Raw genomic sequence first — 21,660 nt, forward strand, 5'->3', positions numbered from 1 at the left:
CTAGTGTCAGACATCCTGGAAAATTCTAAGACAAGTCCAAAAATGGGCAAAAAGTCGTAAACCAATGATCAAAACACGCCAACACTATCTAAAATGTGCAGAAAGGCTATGAAAATAAATACTTCACCAATAGAAGATAGAGCAAACAACCAGCAAAGTATAAATTTCAAAATTCAAGCTGCTGCCAACCACAGTCCTTCAACCACAGCCGGCAGAAACAAATTGAAACTCTTTGCTATGTTGCACCTCTTCTTACACCTGAAAGTGGGTGGGGCACACTGCCATAACCAAAACAAACTAGCGTGACCTTAAATTTCAAAATTTTAAGCTGCCAGTTGAAAGAAACTAATAGCTATGTAATTACTGGGTAAGTTACCTTATATCAAAACATGATTTATGAGAGAGAGAGAGAGAGAGAGAGAGAGAGAGAGAGAGAGAGAGAGAGAGAGAGAGAGAGAGAGAGAGAGAGAGAGAGAGAGATTTTTTCAGTACATAAACTTCAACATTCTGGGGCAACACTCCCCCTTTGCGGTCATATGTCAGTTAATTTTCAGTTAACCGCCGCTCGAAGTCGGCAAAAAAATTGGGAAAATCCTGGTATGATATTTCTGGATCGGGTCCCGTGTCAGCCGGTGAAAAAGTCCATTCAGCACTTATTTCTAGGTAATCCGTTGGAGACGGACCCAACATCTCTCGTCCTTCCCGGGGGCACCGAGTTCTGGAAGGGAGCCCCTAATACGTTTACGGTGACTCGGCTTGACCCAGACTGCGCTTCTGACCTGTTCAGTGAGCAGCTCCCTAAGATCCCGGAATCGCTCCTGAAAGCAGAGGCTGATAGTAAGGATAGGCTCGCCAGGTCTTTGAACTCTTTGACTTTAGCAGAAGCAACTTCTTTGGTCTATAGGGAAGATTCTTTGTTCCAGGTCTAGACAAAATCTCTCTTGGCGAGTTTTCAACAAGACCTGTTTGACTTTATGACTGCCCGACTGGCCTGCCGGAAGCATATCTTTTCAGCAGCCACAGTTCAGCATGAACCGAATAAGCTTCTGAAGAGTTCTATCTGGGAGCTAATCTTTTCCCCAAGAAGCAGTTGAGCGCAGTCTTATCTGAGGCGGCTAGGGTCAATCAAAGTCTCCGTTTCGTTGGGGTCTGCCCTATAAACGGAAGCAGTCTGATCTTGCCGGGCCTTCCCCAAAGTCCGGCAAGAAATTTAAGAATTTCAAACGCCTCCCGGCTCAGTCCTTCGTCCAGGTTCAGGATCAACCTTCAACCTCTTCCTCCCAACCTCCGCCTCAGTATGTCCTGGTGAACCCGTCACATCAGTCTCTTGCTGCCCTCCTCGTCTCCTCCCGGCTTTCAATGCTTCATATGAAAGCCAGGGGAAAGCCGCTCTGGCCAGTCAACCAGAGGTAACAGGCCCCGAGGTTATGTTAGGGGAAGAGGAGGCCCCCGCTCCTCTCCCAGGAACAGAGGAGGTAGAGGCTCCAGAGGGAGGAAGCAAACATAGGACCGATGACATACATCCAGTGGGCGGGAGGCTGTACCATTTTCGGGCCCGGTGGACCTTTTGTCCCTGGGCTCAGAATATAGTTTCCAAGTGCCTAAGTTGGAGTTGGATCGACGGTCCCCTGGAACACATAACTATCGCATGGAAAATATGAAAAAATTAAAATAACACCACATTTATCTATGCATAAAAAAATCTCTCTTGTCTGAGAGAGAGAGAGAGAGAGAGAGAGAGAGAGAGAGAGAGAGAGAGAGAGAGAGAGAGAGAGAGAGAGAGAGAGAGAGATAACCATGATGTTACTTTATTAATTTTTTATATTTTCCATGCTATAGTTAAAACTTGTTGCATTTGTATAGTAAATTATATAAAATTTTAAACAAATACATAACATACCAGGATTTTCCCAACCTTTTCTTGTTGACTTGGAGTGATGAGGGGGGGAAACTGTCAATTAACTTGACGTATGACAGCAAAGGGGAGTGTTGCCCCAGACTGTCAAAGTTTTGTGTACTCTCTCTCTCTCTCTCTCTCTCTCTCTCTCTCTCTCTCTCTCTCTCTCTCTCTCTCTCTCTCTCTCTCTCTCGCCTACACTAGGCTATTCAGCACCATACATACATATATGGTAGCATAGCCTACACTATAAAGTATACTTTATACATATATGGTATAATTATTAATACCAGCTAATTCTGGAGGTTCATGCAGATTGACTTATGATAATTCAATACAAAGAGAAATTGAATAACAAATAAGAATTAGTGTAGCCTACACTATTGTATATTGTATACATGTACAGTAGCCTAGCCTACATTATACTATCCTCTATATCACATATTAATATCATATTATACAACCATCAACATAACGAATATGCATCTTTTCCATGGATCTTTTGAAATGTTATGCTTTACTTCACTGTATCCAATAATAGTGTATAGATTCTTATATTGCTTTTGTATCATAAATTGCAATCATAGAGATCAATGTTTTGGTTTGGAAATCGATTACGTACGCTGTAAGTTTATTTCACCGTAATTGACTCAGTTCAGAGCACTTTTCTTGCTTCCAGTTAGCGAAATGAATCTCTAGATACTTTATTTATATGGGGCAAGGTTATTTTTCATTATACGAAGCACTTTTAAGTCGAAATATAACTTAAATATGTCTCGTTGTGAAATTTAGTTATTTTTTTCTAAAATAAATGATGGCCGTTTGGGGGCACGTTTTTGTGGAAAGAAAAAAAAAAATAAAATAAAAATTCAGTTCGCTATTTTCACTTGATTTCACCATAATACGAGCTTCGCGTATTTATCGTTTCTTGGCGTAAAGACAGCAGTACAGTAAACCCTTGTATTCGCGGGGGATGCATACCACACCCTCCCCCCCCGAATAGCTAAAATGAGTGAATACTTAGAACCCTTCTAAAAACATTTAGAACTGCCTATTTTGATAGCTCAAACACACACAAAACAAACTAAAAATGATTATGCAGGTATTATTCTACCTATGATGAGGTTAGATCCCCCCCAAAAAAACCGATGTTTGTTGGAAAAAACGTATCTCAAAAACAGCCTAGCCTACACTAGGGTATTCAGTACCATGTATACATACTGTATATGGTAGCCTAGCCTACACTATAAAGTATACTCTATTGTGGCGGAATTCAAACCCACAAACAAAACAACAAACAACACTCACCCTGATCTTCGGTTGCTGGAGATGGATAAAGGCGCCAGAACAACCACAACCTCAAACAACCACAAACACAAGGAAATACAAAAAAAGAAACGGAACACACACACAAATAAACAGCACACCAACAAGAAGACCAACAACTCTGAGAAAAGCATACGACAAAAACTGTCCCACACAAGAACCACTGACCGGCACTAGCTCTGACTAAAGACTCTCAGAAAAACTGAAAATCCTTCACATATTCCACAGACAGACAGCGCCTAAACAAACTAACGACCTCATCCCTCTTCCAACAACGAAGCACTCACTTACGACAATTACACACTCTCTCTCTCTCTCTCTCTCTCTCTCTCTCTCTCTCTCTCTCTCTCTCTCTCTCTCTCTCTCTCTCTCTCTCTCTCTCTCACACAAAACGTTGGGAAATGCTAAATAAAACAAATTTATTCATCCCTCTATATTTCTCCCCCTTTAGCATTTCCCAACCAACACCTTTCACACCTCTTTCAAATCGCCTTACATAACACCCACGGATGCTCACTAGCAGGTCCTCTAGATCGCGTTCGCGAACGCACGCAATCATTCTCTCAGAATCACTCTCTCTTCTAGCAACATTCAAACTCACATCTTCTCCTGCATTCTCTCTCAGATTCACGCTATCTTCTTCACTATTACCACTCTCAATTTCATCCACAATCTCATCTACACCCCTCTAACTCGTTCCCAAATACCTCCCCAATTCTTCAACTAACCCATCCCATTCGCTCATTGACCTTTCCAATTCTTGCAACGATTCATTCATGCTTTCAATCACTGTATATTACTGCTACGCCTCTTACTCTTACACTTTCGCCACCTCCAACCGTTCACTAACCTCTACACGTTCAGTCAACTCAGTTATATCAAACCCGCATATGCTATACGTTCTATCCATACCATCCCATTCATCCGTGATACACGCTTTATCACTCATTTCCACTTTGGCACTCACACCCCTATCACACAACTTACGACCATTCAGTTTACTTACGTTCTTCCCTTTCTTACGTTTTCTGCCATACTCTATCAAAACAAATTGCTTCATGCACTCGTCAGTCTTTCCAGCAAAGCCCCCTCATGCAACAACCCCTCACGTACATGCATCACACCGCACGCTTGCATCCTGGAGGATCCACCCATTTGAACCCCCTTCACACTCAGTTTCCCGAATTCGCTATCACAGTCACCCTCTTTCGTCTACATACACTTGATACATGCCCTTCCATTCCACATTCGTCACACTTCGCTCTCGGTTCTGAACACATTCTCGCATAATGCCCATTCTTACCACAGTTGCCACATATTACATTCACTGGTACCCCTACAACCATTAGCAACATGACCCACCTGTCCGCACCGGTAGCATTTAACCCCTATCTTTCGTACACACTCCTTACCAAATGTCCGGTTGCCCACACCAAACACACTCCTAAAGCCCACCTACACTCATTCTTTGTATGTCCTTCCTTTCCACATCTAAAACACTTGCTCGACTTCCACTCATCGACCTTTCCTTTGTACACTACTATCCCTAACCCGTCCAACCCGTTGTTCCCTTACAAACCCATCATTCATCCTCACTGGCACCTCCACATTACTTGCTCTTACACTCCTATCTATTACACTATCGGCCATTCTCATTGGGGCCCTCAACACTGCATCCCTAAAGCTTCCAAACTCTGGTACTCTCTCATCTACCCCAGCCCTTACACTTACACTTCTGCTCTCTTTTATAACCCTGTCAAGCTCATAATCTTCTACAATTTCCAAGATTTCTCCCCAAGTCAACCTTTCATTTCGTCCATCTTTCTTCTCCTTCCTTCAAGTTCACAAATTCTCTAACTCCATCTGGCACTGTCCCTAACAACTTCCGTACTAACTCCCTTACATTCATCTATCCCATCATCCCCAAACTTCTTCCTTGCCAACGTCTCCAGCCTACAAGCATACAGTGACAAGGTTTCCCAGCTTTCATTCTTGCCTCATCAAATTCATTCTTCCTCTTATACTTAACACTTTCGCTTTCATACGCCTCGCTTGCTCAACTAGTCTAGCTTTCACCTTGTCATACTCAACATCCCCACACTCATAATAACCCTATACATATCAAGTAAAAACCCAGTCAAATACTCTCCTAATTCTCGTGCCCACACTCTCTTACTTTCCCCATACTTATCCTGACAAAACCTTTCATACTCCCTAAAGAAATCATGCACATCCCTACTTCCATACTCATTATACTTTTCACACCGGGGTACCTCCCTCACATACATAGCCTTTCTCACTTCTTTCTCACTTTCACTCTCACTTTCGCTACTTTCACTCTGTCCTTTCATACCCTCTTCCAATACAAAGAGTCCACCTCCGACACTTACATTCATCTTACTCATTACACTCTTCTTCCCCTCTTTTTATCCACTTTTATCCACTCGCCTCCATCCACCTCACTATCACTACTGCCTTCACCCTCTCCCTTCTTTCCGGCCTTTCCCACTTCCTTACTCTTCTTACCAGTTTCCTTTCCTTTCCCTTCTTCCCTTTTCTTCCCTGACTTATCCTTACTTTCCCTCTGTTCCTTCCCTTGCTTTTCATTCCCCTTTTCCTTACCCTGCCTCTCATTCCCTCGTTTCTTACTTCCTATTCCCATATCACTTTCATCACTCACGCTTCCATTCACTTCTTCCTCCTTTTCTTTCTCTCTTGCCCTTCACACGTTCCAGAGAACCTGCCTCCAACAGCCCCTTCTCCAAAAACACCCTTGAACATACCTTTCATCATTTCTTCCACACTTCTCATCATTCCTCCAACTTTTATCCATCCTCTCTTCCATTCTCTCTTCTGACTCTTTCATCTCCCCTTTCATTTCTTCTTTTGCACTTCTTAGCATTCCCTCCACCTCCTCCAACTGACTCCTCAATCTCTCATTCTCACCCCTCAACCACGTATTCTCCTCTCTCAACCTTACCAGTTCCTCTTCCATCCTTCTCTTCAGTCACACTACCAGCCACCAACCTCAATTGCAGCTGCAATACCAGCTGCCCCACGTTGGGCGCCAAATTTATGTGGCGGAATTCAAACCCACAAACAAAACAACAAACAACACTCACCCTGATCTTCGGTTGCTGGAGATGGATAAAGGCCGCTGTAACAACCACAACCTCAAACAACCACAAACACAAGGAAATACAAAAAAAAAGAAACGGAACACACACACAAATAAACAGCACACCAACAAGAAGACCAACAACTCCGAGAAAAGCATACGACAAAAACTGTCCCACACAAGAACCACTGACCGGCACTAGCTCTGACTAAAGACTCTCAGAAAAACTGAAAAATCCTTCACATATTCCACAGACAGACAGCGCCGCAAACAAACTAACGACCTCATCCTCTTCCAACAAAGAGAAGCACTCACTTACGACAATTACACACTCTCTCTCTCTCTCTCTCTCTCTCTCTCTCTCTCTCTCTCTCTCTCTCTCTCTCTCTCTCTCTCTCTCTCTCACACAAAACGTTGGGAAATGCTAAATAAAACAAATTTATTCATCCCTCTATACTATACATACACAATATAGTAATTATTAATATCAGCTAATTCTGAAGGTCCATGCAAAGTGACTTATGATAATTCAATACAAAGAGAAATTGAATAACAAACAAGAATTAGCTTAGCCTACACTATGGTATAATGTATACATACATGGTAGCCTAGCCTACATTATACTGTACTCTATATTTACATATTGTATTGTACAAACATCAACATAATGAATATGAATCTTTTCCATGGATCTTTTAAAATGTTATGCCTTAACTCACTGTAGCCAATAATATTGTATATATTCTTATATTGCTTTTGTATTATAAATTGTGATCATAGCAATCGATATGAAATCGACTACACTTTATTTCGTTGTATTTAACTCAGTTCAGAGCGCTTTTCTTGCTAGAATTAGTGTCAATGAATCTCTAGATACTTTATTTATATGGGACAAGGTTATTTTTCATTATACAAAGTGTTTTTAAGTCGAAATATAACTTAAATACGTCTTGCTGTGAAATTAATTTTGCTATTTTTTTCGTTAATAGATGATGTTGGTCGTTTGGGGGCGTATGTTTTGTGTAAAAAATCAAGAATCCATTCGCTATTTTCAATTGATTTCATCATAATACAAGCTTTACGTATTTATCGTTTATCGGAGTAAAAATAGCAGTAATGTGTTCTCTCATGCCCAATAGTTTTGATTAAAATACTTTCTCTCCAATTTTATTTAAGGTCGAGTTTCATCCATGTTGCCAATGCATGATAATTTATAGTCATTAGCAGCTTGAACATTTTCTTCTCAGCTTTAGCTACAACTTGAAGCTTAAATTTAGCAATATATTTCCTTGCCGATCATTTATCCATACCTAATAAGGGAGAAGGGTATAATGTAAAAATATATCAGTCCTATTCTACTTAACGTCATTTGTACTATAACTACAATTATGGTTTACTACTGTACAATGGTTGAAATACAAGCAAAACAGCTCTTTGTTATCGATTCACTGATAGCAAGACAACAGTTTCTCGTTTGGTTGTTTATGGCTGTATGCATTTACGCATGAGTATAACGTTACTAACAATACTTTTAACATTCTCTTTTACTTTTTTAACCAGAAGAAGGGATAAAGATATGGAGGAAATGAATTGGTATATTGTAATTTGGTCACTCTCGCTGCCTGGTTGTACGCTGCTGCCTGCGCCCACGCGAAATTTTAAAATATTTTATAAATATTGTTGTATCGGTATTAATTGCTTAGCCCATTGCAAAATCGAATCATCGTAAGGCAAATTATCGTAACTCGAGCACTAGCTGGGTACCTGAGTATTTTAATTGTTTTATCACAAAAAGTGCATTTAGTCATGAAAATGAAATGAAAATACAGTAATTAATGAATATTTCTCAGTGAAAAATACTGTGAATGGGCAAATTTTCAGGGAATAATGCATATATAGAGAAATCTGTGAATAGGTGAGTACGCGAATCGTGAGACTGCGAATACGGGGGGTTTACTGTTATGTGTTCCTTCATGGCCAGAATTTTGATTAAAATACTTTCTCTTCAATTTTATTTACGGTTCATCCATGTTGCCGATGCACGATAATTTACAGTCATTAGCAGCTTGAACACTGTTTTCTTAGCTTCAGCTACAACTTCCAGCTTAAATCATCAGTATATTTCCTTACCAATCTTTTATCCATACCAAATAAGGGTATACTGTAATATAAAAATATATCAGTCCTATTCTACTTAACGTCACTTGTCACACAACCACAGTACAGTAATTGTTTACCACAGTATGATGGTTGAAATACAAGCAAAACGGCTCTTATTATCCGATTTGGTTATAAGCAAAACAATAGTTTCTTGTTCAGTTGTTTATGGCTGTACGCATTTATGCATGAGTATAACGTTACTAACAATACTTTTATTATTCTCTTTTACTTTTTTAACTAGAAGATGGGATAAAGAGATGGAGGAAAAGAAGTTGGTCTATTGTAATTTGGTCACTCTCGCTGCCTGATTGTAGGGAGCTGCCTGTGCCCGCACAAAATTTAAAAATATTTTATAAATATTGTTGTATCGGTATTAATTGCTTACCCCACTGAAATCGAATTATTGTAAGGCAAATTATCATAACTCGAGCACTACCTGGGTACCTGAGTATTTTAATAGTTATATCACAAAAAGTGCAATTAGTCATGAAAATGTGATGAAAATACAGTAATTAGTGAATATTTCTCAGTGAAAAATACCGTGAATGGGCAAATTTTCCACAAATAATGTGTATACAGCAAACCACCCGCATTTACGGGGGATGTGTACCACACCCCCCACAAATAGCTAAAACCAGCAAATACTTAGAACCCTTCTAAAAAACACTTAGAACTGCCTATTTTGATAGTTCAAACACATACAAAACGAACTAAAAATGCTTATACAGGTATTATCCTACTTACGGTGGGGTTAGGTTAAAAAAAAAAAAAAAAAAACCATTGTTTGTTGGAAAAAAGTAAGAAATACCAAAACGTATCTCGAACACAGCCTAGCCTACACTAGGGTATTCAGTACCATGTACTGTATACATATATGGTAGCCTAGCCTACTCTATACAATATACTCTTTACATACGCAATATAGTAATTATTAATATCAGCTAATTCTGGAGGTTCATGCAGAGTGACTTATGATAATTCAATACAAAGAGAAATTGAATAACAAACAAGAATTCACTTACCCTACACTATGGTATATTGTATACATACACAGTAGTGTAGCCTACATTATACTGTACTGTATATTCGCATATCGTATTATACAAAAGTCAAAATAATGAATATGCATCTTTTCCATGGATCTTTTAAAATGTTATGCCTTAATTCACTGTGTCCAATAATATTGTATATATTCTTATATTGCTTTTGTATTAAAAATTTGCGTTCACAGCAATCAGTGTTTTGGTTTGGAAATGTTTATGCTGAGTTTATTTCGCCGCATTTAACTCCGTTTAGAGCGCTTTTCTTGTTTCTAGTTAGTGTAAATGAATCTCTAGAGTCTAGATACTTTATTTATAAGGGGCAAGGTTATTTTTCGTTATACTAAGTATTTTCAAGTCGAAATATAACTAAAATACATCTCGCTGTGAAATTAATTTATCCATTATTTTTGTTAATAGATGATGACTGATGATGGCCGTTTGGGGGTGTTTGTTTTGTGTAAAAAAAATTCAAGATTCCGTTTGCTATTTTCACTTGATTTCATCATAATAGAAGCTTTACGTATTTATCATTTATCGGTGTAAAAATAGCAGTAATGTGTTCTTTCATGCCCAGTAGTTTTGATTAAAATACTTTCTCTCCAATTTTAATTATGATCGAGTTTCATCCATGTTGCCCATGCACAATAATTTGCAGTATATTCATTAGCAGCTTGAACATTGTTTTCTCAGCTTCAGCTTCAACTTGCAGCTTAAATTTAGCAGTATACAGTATTTCCCTGCGATCTTTTATCCATATTGAATAAGGGTATAATGTAAAAATATATCAGTCCTATTCTACTTAATGTCATTTGTGCCATAACCTACGGTAATTGTTTATTACCGTACAATGGTTGAAATAAAGGTAACCGGCTGTTGTTATCCGATTGGTTACAAGAAAAACAACAGTTTCTTGGTTGGTTGTTTATGGCTGTATGCATTTACGCAAGAGTATAACGTTACCAACAATACTTTTATCATTCTATTTTACTTTTTTAACTAGAAGATGGGATAAAGAGATGAAGGAAAAGTTGTCTATTGTAATTTGGTCTCTCTCACTGCCTGATTACGCTTCTGCCTGCGCCTGCACTAAATTTTAAAATATTTTATAAATAATATTGTCGTATCAGTATTAATTGATTACCCCATTGCAAAATCGAATTATCGTAAGGTGAATTATCATAACTCGAGCATTACCTGAGTATTTTAAGTTTTATCATAAAAAGTGCATTTAGTCATGAAAATGAGATGAAAATACAATATTTATGAATATTTCTCAGTGAAAAATACCGCCAATGGGCAAATTTATCACAAATAATGGGTAGATACGTTCCAAAGAGGAATATGTGAGTCCACGAATCGTGAGAATGCAAATACAAGGGGGGGGGGTTTTACTGTACAGTATATATGATTCATAGAGAAATCAGCGGATAGGTGGGTCTGTGAATCGTGAGAACACAAATATGGTGGTTTACTGTAAACAGTTTTTTTTAGTAATAACGTTTCAAAATATGTTTATTTACAATAAAATGGTCCAAAACAGTGAACTATAACTCAAAACTGATCCTATCCAGGATTATTCGTACAGACTCTTTTTACGTTTTTTACAATTCGTTGTTCACAGTGCCTTGCAAGCGATGAACAAAATTGTCCATGATCCAATCTGAACTTTTTTCTTTAGCAATAACGTTTCAAGATATGTTTATTTACACATGTAACAGCGCAAAACAATGTATACTTACTTGATCCTATCAAGAATTATTCATACAGATGTTTTTTACAAATCTACTTACAATTTGTGGTTCACAGTGCCAGCAATGACCAAAATTGTCAATGAACCAATCTAAAACTGTTTTTTAGCCTTATCGCTTCAGGATATGTTTATTTAGACAAAACAGTTGAAAACTGTTAATAACTAAAATTCAATAATTCCTTGAAATTTGGTGGTCGGCATGCCCCTCAAATCTTGTTAAAAAAAATTAATGATAAATAAAAGCTTCATCTTGTTAAAACAAATATAAATGAAGCCTATAACCATCAATACAGAAGACAGAATGAATAGTCATACTACTCTGCACAAAATTTATCGTCAACTATTTATTCTTTGGCCAAAAATCTTGATCAATATCTAAAATAAAATAAGTATGGTTGCGTAAGGTTTCTGACTAACTGGTGCCAATATAAGGAACTAGGCAATCAGAGAAACTGACTTTCATCAGCCAAAGAGAAAGGTCAGCAAATGCTACCCTATGGCAGACTCTTAATACAAGATGGAGAAAAAAAAAAAAAAAAAAAAAACTTTGACAAAAGAGCCGCTTCATAGAGGTACTCATATGACTGACCACAAAGCAAGAATTTGGTAAGCTGCAACATGTGAAACAAAATGAAATGAGAATACCTTAACAGGAGGGCTTGTGCTACATCTCATGACTGCTTTCCTAATTTCTAAATGAGATTTAGAACTGTTTTTCTGCACAGACAGGCTTTTGTAAAAGATGTGTGCTTTTCATGTGTAAACAATATCAGTACACAGGTGACATTTTGGAAGAATTTACTAACCTGCTTGTTTTCCCACTCCCATACAACAACATATAGGCCTTGTTTTCCTGACGCCATTATGGAGTGTGCGTGCACTAATATCTATTTTGATGCACAATGTGATGTACTACGTAGTTCTTTTATTTGCAGGTTACTATGCTGCAAACTTAAGGGGACCAAAAACACCTGAAATGAAACAAGCTATTAATACCACATACAGGTACTCAGTAACTACTCAACTAAAGATAATTCAAAATTTGCAAGATACAAGTGCTACAAAATTTCTTTTCTCAAATCTTACTGTAGTAAGTCATGTTTCAAATCACACAATTACCTTGATGTATAAAATATTAAATTCTTCTTATGATAGATTCCCTGTTGGTAACACTGATATTTAACTTGAGCATTTTCAAATCAACTGTGACTGTTGAACAAACGCTACCATAATGATGTGGGGCACTACAGGCAGTCTCCAGTTCTCGGCAGGGGTTCCATTCCCGACAGCGTGACAATAACCGAAAATTGCCGATAACCGGGAATTGGTGATAATAGTGCTGAAATCCCAGGCCTATCAGCACCAATAACTGGGGATCGCGTGCCAATAAGCAGAGACCGGTGCATATTGGCGCCGAAAATCCAGTTATCGTTGTCGCTAAACAACCACCGTAAAACTGGATCGCCAATAACCAGGGACTGCCTGTATAGAGCTCTGTAATAGCTACAAATATACCAGTAGCAAAATCTCAATACATACCATTAGGAGCTTCCTACCCCTGTCCTACAGTGCCATCAAGAAACTAACAGTAAAGCAAAGGCTTCAGTTTCTCCCAAGGAGATACTAGACAATCAGTGTGCCAGTCCACTGAATCTGGCAACCGGAATCTAATCAACTGACACATTGGTACTTCTTTAGGATAAAATACATTTCTGATAGTGCAGTCACTCGTTTCGTCTTGGTGACTAGACTAATATCAAAGAATTCTCTTTTACCTGGTCTTGTAGCTGGGTATTTTGTTGTATTGATAAACAATATAACACATGATGGAGTATAATGGACTCAAAGATAAGAGGACATTTTCCGTTACCTTCAGCAAAGCTGAACCCAGTTTTCTGTCAAAGCCTGCAAGAAGGAGAAGTGACTATTGTGCATGTGAGTCCGCCATCTTGTTTCCAACCGGACTGGCAAAGGACCAGGGAGCCATTACTCTTCTGGTCAATGGTAGAGTGCGTACCTAAAGCCAGTGCTCCGTAATTTCAGCATTTCGATTCTCTGTTTTCATTAGCGTGGATCATGGAAACATCTAAATTTGAAAGTTAAGAACTTATTTTAAAGTTCCAGTTAAAAATTTTGTTCCAGTTAAAAATGTTTAGTTTTAAACTGTGGAACAGGTAATTAATTTGTGTGAAAGCCAAAAACAGGTGTTTTTTGTGAGCACATGGTCAGTGCTTTCTCTGATTGCTATTGTAAAAAGTGCAAATTGTTTTGAAGAATTTGTCATTCTATTTAGAAGTTTTAACAAAAGAAATATTTCACAATTTATTATCAATTTTGATAGTCCTTTTAGATAATGATGTCTACAATAGTCTAAGCAGTAGCCTATACAGGCAGTCCCTGGTTATTGGCAATCCGGTTTTTAGGTGCTTGTCTAGTGATGAAAATTAGCGATTTTCAGCACTTTATGAGCCAATTTCCGCTTATCAGCGCCAATAATCTTGTATTGGTGCCGATACATACCTAACAGAGGCGCCGATAACCGAAAATTGGCGATTTTCACTTTTCGTCATGTCGTCGGAACAGAACCCCCACGATAGCCGGAGACTGCCTGTATCAGATTCAGTGAGAATAATTTAGATTATAATAGATGTTTTCTGTAGCCTATAACCTAGGATTACATATCCTTAAAGGTGAAACAAATAACAGAGCCTCGATGGCGCAGTCGATTACAGCAGCAGCTTCGGACTTCGTAGAGGTCTGTGGTGCGGGTTCAAATCCGCAGCCGACTGATCAGAGAGGCGGACACTTTGCTATCCGTGTAGACACCCCGGGATTATGTATGTAATCAACGGATAGGTTTGCTTAAAAAAGCAAATGGGTGTTACAGACTAAATACACACACAAAACAAAGCCACTACAACATCTTCTAAAAACATAACAAACATCTCACACGTCTCGAACTCTCGACCTACCCGCACAACAACATCTCGCTGCTGGGAGAAAGGGCGTTGGGTCTGGTATGATACATGTAACACACGCTATCGGGGTCTAAGCGATGTCAGGCAGGGCAGCTGATCGAGACTACGGTCTACCCCAAAGCCAAATCAAAAGTCCTTCAAAAGAAGGCATCGTGCTTACCCCATACAAAAACGGGAAAAAAGCACGTTAAAGAAGAAGAAGAAGAAGAAGAAGAAGAAGAAGAAGAAGAAGAAAGGTGAAACAAATAACCTGGATTAGGTAACAACCTAAATTAAGGTAAGAACCTTTTAAGGCATATCCTGTTATGGGCCTAGGCAGCAGTCTAGTTTACACCAAAGACTGTAGGATTACATAAACAGGCTGCAGACTTTTTCCTTTTATATAGCCTGTATACTTAACCCTTTCCTGCCCAATTGGCGTCATATTACGCAATAACCCCCTACCCCCTTCTTGTCTGACTGAGCGTAATTGTACGTAAAATTTACCGACATTTTTTTAAATGCGTGTGGTAGGGTAAATTTTTTTATTTTCGGACAGTTGGTGGTTTCCATAGGCTAAAGCATACCTTGGACCGTGTAACTCAGGCATCGTCGCCAGGCAAGCAGTGCCTATACTGCGCATGCGCAATTCCTGGCATAGTAAATTTCCCACAATGAAATCAGCTGATCCTACCCACGTTTTCTCTCGTATCTTACATTTTTTTATAAAATGTAGGATTACATTATTGAAACACTCTGTTTGGTATCCTCTATTTTCTATAAATTTTTAGTTCCTCTACTGCGCATGCGCAAATCCATGGCGTAGTAAAATTTCTCACAATGACATCAGCTGATCGCACCCACGCAGGCCTGACAGGCCACACTTCTGTCAGAGACCATGCGTTCGAGGCTGGGTAAACACGTGTGGCTGTTTACATACAAGCGGCGTCAATCGAGAACAGTTTCCAACATGCTTTACATAAAAAGTTTTTTACGGTAAAACTAGCGGAAATTTGTTAGTGCATCACATAAGAGATGTCTGGATTTTAGGCAGGGCTCTGAATCTCATTTTCATTATCATATATATCGATATTTAGAGACTTTTGTTGGCTTTCTCATAAAAAATAATTCATTCACCCAACTGTTATAGCTTTTGAGCTATAAACGATAATGTTGACAACGGTAATTTTTTTTTTTTTGTTTTGAACAGCTTATAACGTCAAAATGAAACTGTTGCTGTTACCAAAGCCATTTTTTCTTGACTCTTACTTTATTCCTCAACCTTTCCTCTACATTTTTGTATATTTACAAAGTAATTTCTATGAAAAAAATCCGAGGTAGGGCTCTTCAAAAAAATGTCTAGCGATAATTCTCACCTTATGCCTGGCAGCGAGCTCTGTTTCTTACCCACTTTTCTATCAATTTTTCACCAACTGGACTTATTCGTGGTTTTTCATTTTTTTATATGTCGATATTTAGAGAATTTTCTTGGCTTTCTCATAAAAAAATAATTCATTCACCTAATTGTTATAGTTTTGAGCTACGAACAATAATGTTGACAACGGTAACTTTTTTCGTTTTGATCAATTTATAACGTCAAAATGAAACTGTTGCCGTTACCAAAGCCATTTTTCTTGACTTTCCTTTATTCTTCAACTTTTCCTCTACTTTTTCGTATATTTACAAAGTAATTTCTATGAAAAATAACCGAGATAGGGCTCTTCAAAAAAAAAAATTTTCTTGCGATAATTCTCACCATAGAATGTGGGCAGAGCGCTCTGTTTCTCACCCTCTTTTCTATCAATTTTTTCACCAACTGGACTTATTTGTTTTTCCATTTTTTATATGTCAATATTTAGGGAATTTTATTGGCTTTCTCATAAAAAATTATTCATTCGCCTAACTGTTATAGCTTTTGAGCTACTGAACGATAATGTTGACAACGGTAACATTTTTTTCGTTTCAATCAAATTATAACATCAAAATGAAACTGTTGCCGTTACCAAAGCCATTTTTCTTGACTCTCACTTTATTCTACAACTTTTCCTCTACATTTTCGTATATTTACAAAGTAATTTCTATGAAAAATAACCGAGATAGGGCTCTTCAAAAAAACTTTTTCTAGTGATAATTCTCAACATCGCGAACAAATCGCTCTGTTTCTTACCCTCTTTTCTATAAATTTTTCACCAACTGAACTTATTCGTTTTTCATTGTTTTATATATCAATATTTAGAGAATTTTGTTGGCTTTCTCATAAAAAATAATCCATTCGCCTATCTGTTATAGCCTTTGAGCTACGAACGATAATGTTGAAAACGGTAACATTTTTTAAATTTCAATTTTTCAATTTATAACGTCAAAATAAAACTGTTGCCGTTACCAAAGCCATTTTTCTTGACTCTCACTTTATTTTACAACTTTTCCTCTACATTTTCGTATATTTACAAAGTAATTTCTATGAAAAATAACCGAGATAGGCTCTTCAAAAAAAACTTTTTCTAGCGATAATTCTCACCATCGCCGGGCAAACAATCGCTCTGTTTCTTACCCTCTTTTCTATAAATTTTTCACCAACTGGACTTATTCGTTTTTCATTGTTTTATATATCAATATTTAGAGAATTTTGTTGGCTTTCTCATAAAAAATAATCCATTCGCCTAACTGTTATAGCCTTTGAGCTACGAACGATAATGTTGACAACGGTAACATTTTTTTCGTTTCAATCAATTTATAACGTCAAAATAAAACTGTTGCCGTTACCAAAACCATTTTTCTTGACTCTCACTTTATTCTACGACTTTTCCTCTACATTTTCGTATATTTACAAAGTAATTTCTATGAAAAATAACCGAGATAGGGCTCTTCAAAAAAATCTTTTTCTAGCGATAATTCTCACCATACGTTTTGGGCAAATCGCTCTGTTTCTTACCCTCTTTTCTATAAATTTTTTTCACCAACTGGACTTATTCGTTTTTCATTGTTTTATATATCAATATTTAGAGAATTTTGTTGGCTTTCTCATAAAAAATAATCCATTCGCCTATCTGTTATAGCCTTTGAGCTACTGAACGATAATGTTGACAACGGTAACATTTTTTTCGTTTCAATCAATTTATAACGTCAAAATGAAACTGTTGCCGTTACCAAAGCCATTTTTCTTGACTCTCACTTTATTCTACAACTTTTCCTCTACATTTTCGTATATTTACAAAGTAATTTCTATGAAAAAAATAACAGAGATAGGGCTCTTCAAAAAAACTTTTTCTAGCGATAATTCTCACCATATAATGGGCAAATCGCTCTGTTTCTTACCCTCTTTTCTATAAATTTTTTCACCAACTGGGCTTATTTGTTTTTCATTGTTTTATATATCAATATTTAGAGAATTTTGTTGGCTTTCTCATAAAAAATAATCCATTCGCCTAACTGTTATAGATTTTGAGCTCTGAACGATAATGTTGACAACGGTAACATTTTTTTCGTTCAATCAATTTATAACGTCAAAATGAAACTGTTGTCGTTACCAAAGCCATTTTTTCTTGACTCTCACATTATTCTTCAACTTTTCCTCTACATTTTCGTATATTTACAAAGTAATTTCTATGAAAAATAACCGAGATAGGGCTCTTCAAAAAATCTTTTTCTTGATAATTCTCATAATTCTATATAAAGAGGGCAGAGCGCTCTGTTTCTTCCCCTTTTTCTATCAATTTTTTCACCAGCTGGACTTATTCGTTTTCCATTCTTTTATATGTCGATATTTAGAAATTTTGTTGGCTTTCTCATAAAAAATAATTCATTTCGCCTGACATTCATAGTTTTGGGTTCTGAGGAAAATATGAAAATAAATAAAGATTTTTTTTTGTGCAATAACTCACATTTTTTGTATTTAGAGGGCTGGGACTCTTATTCTGACTATTCCACCATAAAATATAAACATTTAGAAAAAAAGGACAGCAAAATGAACGTTGTTGGCATAAAATTTATATTTTTGCTGAATTTTCGAAATAATTATTTTTTCGCACTGTCGAAGTAGCTCCCAGACACATCGGGGCTCATGTGCCCTCAGTGATGTGATAACTATACAGATATGAAAGGGTTAAGCATGATCTAAATAATCCAGGACTAGGCAGTACCTTATGTTAGGTTAAGTGATAACCTTTTATGAAACATCCCATTATTGAGGTCTAGATGAAATAGTACTAAATAACCTAACTATAAGGTTACTGGGTTTCTGTTTTTATATAGCCTGTACATTTAAAAATTATCTAAAATAATCTGGATTAGGCAATATACTAGGCTAAGAGAAAACAATTAAGAAATTTCATATTACTGTATTGGTCTAAGCAGTAGTTTTGTCCAAATAGCCTAGGATTAGATATAAACAATATCCTATTCTTAATAAAATAACCTAATTTTTACAACTCGGTAGCCTATTGGTAAGGCTACACATTAGTGGAGTTCTTACGGTCTATATCCTTAAGAAGGATATAAACCTAGAATAGGCAGTAGCCTAACCAGATTAAATAGGACCCCTTTTTTAAGGGAATATCCTACTATTAGCCTAAACACAGCAATGGCCAAATATCAGACAAAAGGGTAGTCTCGGCCACAGAAAACTAGATTACAAGAGGGTTCTTTTCTGCACAGTATAGTTTATATCCTCAAGTTTTAAGGATATAAGTTTTAAATAAGCTTAGAATAGGTTAATCGAGAACCCTCTAAGAAGTCCTTTCTTCTTAGCTTAACATAGATTATACTAGAAGCATTAACCTAAGCCATATAAAACAGTAGCTTGGGTTAATTAATTAAACGAAATAGTTCATATAAGATTAGTCTGAATGGCATGATAATTAGAACTAAAATTTCATATAGCCATAGCAAAAAGACTAAATAGTTTAAGCATTACAGCCATATAAGGCATCAAAACTAACCTAAACCTTATGTTAAATGGGATTTTTAACAAAATGTATCACAACTGCACACTTGTAATCAAGTTAACCTGTAATATAGAATATACTAACGATATGAGGATCTACAGAAGTGTCCCTATTAAAAACAATTTATATTAAGGACACGCCTAAAAAAACCAATAATCTTTAAAAATTCGATTTGCTGAAAAAAATTCTATGGCTTACAAAGTATAGGGTTCAAGAATGTGTCCACGAAATATTATGCTAAAATTTGCCGTATTTCTCTTGTTATGGCCTAAAATGTAACAATAACTATATACCCATAAAACACCAGTAGCGCAAATGATTTAGTCTGGTATAGTTTTTGCGATATATATTACGAAAACTTCCTTTGAAATGAAATGTATAATGTCAATAATATCCTACTTGGCACCTTTTTAGTTATTCCTAGCCATGATTAACGCACACGTCATACCATGACGCCGACTGTAAGCCGAGAGTTGCCTATAAACTTCAAAGCTAGAAGGACACGTTTTTCATGCTCGCTAGCCTTGACTGAACTCTGTATTTTCTGCGGTGTTTTTGTTTTTCACCATGCCTAAAAGGTCAAGAGTTCACTTCATGCTTCTAGAATGCGGAAAAGCCAAGTGGAAAAGTCCAGGCGAGAAGTAGAAGAAAGAGTTCAAGAAATTAGTGCCATAGAGGGAATGGGCGACGGAGAGAGAGAGCTGTCGCCCATCAAACGGGCGCAGGCAGCGATCTCTGCTGACCAGAGACCAACCACATCCACCCCTAAACGCCTTTTTATTTGTTCGTCACTACCAAAGGGCAAAAGATATTTTAGAAAAAGAAAGCAGTAGCTCGGAGGCTGATATTATAGACGATCCTGAAAATAAAATGATCATAATAAGTGAAGCAAGACTTGATGAATTACTTGAATCACGAATCCCTAATTGTGAATGTAAAGTAATTCCCAGGATCCATTTGGCAAGGGATGGATTCAGAGACACTAATAAAAAGTGTAGGCAACTATGATACCTAGAGTAATACCTTGCAGCAAGATCAGACAGGGGACCAGGAACCTAAAATTTATAAGAATGTGTCTTAGGCACATAAATAATAAATTAATATTCTTATTTATAATCATTTTGCATTAATTAATACCCAAAAATAAAAATTAAAACCATAGAATTAATTGTAACGCAGTCTTTGAAGTCCCTTTTACTTTTTTTATGTAACTAAAACTTTGAAGGCCCGTTTTTCAAAACATAAGTTTTTCGCCTTTAAAATGCATCTCCTCCCTTAGTATTGGACCAATCTAAATGAAATTTTAAATATAACATGGGGAAACATGGTAGATTAAAACAAAGCTTTGTTCGGGTGGATTTTTAATATTTTGAGTTTCTGATTTTTGGCAATTTTTTTTTCTGTAAATTTTTCGGGAAAATTTCATTAAAAAAATAAAAGTTCATATCTCGAAAAATAATTGAAAAATCAAAATCCCCAGCTTTGTATCGAAGGTCCATATGTGTTTTATACGTGGTTCAAATCTCATCCCTTAAAACCAAAAAGCAAAGGAGGAGATGCATTTTGAAAATGGCCATTTTTGGCCGAAAAATGCTCTGGCGTCACAAAACCTAAGGTCACTGAACAAAAATTTTTCCCCAGAAGTTCCACACAATATTCTTTAACAAACCCCTATATATCAACAACCTGTCGTTAAAAAAGTGCCCGATCCTTAATTAGTTTTTAATAACAACTTGTTTTATTTCACTTGCAGGGCTGCCATTATGAAGGACCCTCAGCTCAAGTGTTCCACAGCAAATTGCTCAGTTTGCTTTTTGCCAGTGGGTATGGCCCATACCACCTGCCACAAACATAGTCCTTGTGAAAAACAAGAAAAGTTTGCTTGGTCGCCATATATGTGTGAAATTTGTAATATGCGCCTGGCTGCAAGTTTTACGGATGAAACAGCTCGTTTTAAGCTGTCTCGATGGGTCCTGGGGTTCAGCAAGGTTGAGGAAGGGGGAGATTATATCTTTCCAGCAGATTAACTCTTTCTCAGAAGATCTACGTTTGGGCCAAAACCCCGTAACAACCTCCCAGGTTAACCCTGTGAAGGAAGTAGAGGAATCTTCACTTGGGGGTGATATTCTTACAAAAGAGTATGAAGTTGATATTGCTACTGGAATGACCTTGCTGAACCCATTGGGCTCAGGGACACAAATTTCAGCCAACCATGGGAGAAACCTTCTGTAAAGAAGTCTATCCCCCGTGCAGCTATATCAGAAGCTGAACAGGATCCTTCCCCCAAAAGGGATACTGTACTAGGATCCACCTAACCCCAATTGAAATGACCACATTTTCAGAGGGTATAGTAACTCACCCAGGACCTCTACCCCTTGGGTAACAGAACAGGCAGTTACAGTTCAGCTGCGGATACTCAGTCAGATTACACAAGCTCCCCCCAAAGGGGATGCAAAGTTTGCAGCA

The 21,660-nt window shown here is 37.3% G+C and overlaps 1 protein-coding gene across 2 annotated transcripts in view; it reads right to left on the reverse strand.

Moving 5' to 3' along the window:
- Positions 1-21,660, reverse strand: part of dx (deltex) — a 319,771-nt gene that overhangs the window by 281,271 nt on the left and 16,840 nt on the right. For both annotated transcript variants that reach the window (XM_067108869.1, XM_067108870.1), the window contains exon 2: positions 12,101-12,265. In XM_067108869.1, the coding sequence (XP_066964970.1) occupies positions 12,101-12,157 (57 nt within the window). In that variant the 5' untranslated portion in view covers positions 12,158-12,265. The remainder of the gene's footprint in view (positions 1-12,100; positions 12,266-21,660) is intronic.

The sequence above is a fragment of the Macrobrachium rosenbergii genome, chromosome 9, assembly GCF_040412425.1.
Source record: "Macrobrachium rosenbergii isolate ZJJX-2024 chromosome 9, ASM4041242v1, whole genome shotgun sequence".
In the NCBI taxonomy this organism is placed as follows: Eukaryota; Metazoa; Arthropoda; class Malacostraca; order Decapoda; family Palaemonidae; genus Macrobrachium; species Macrobrachium rosenbergii.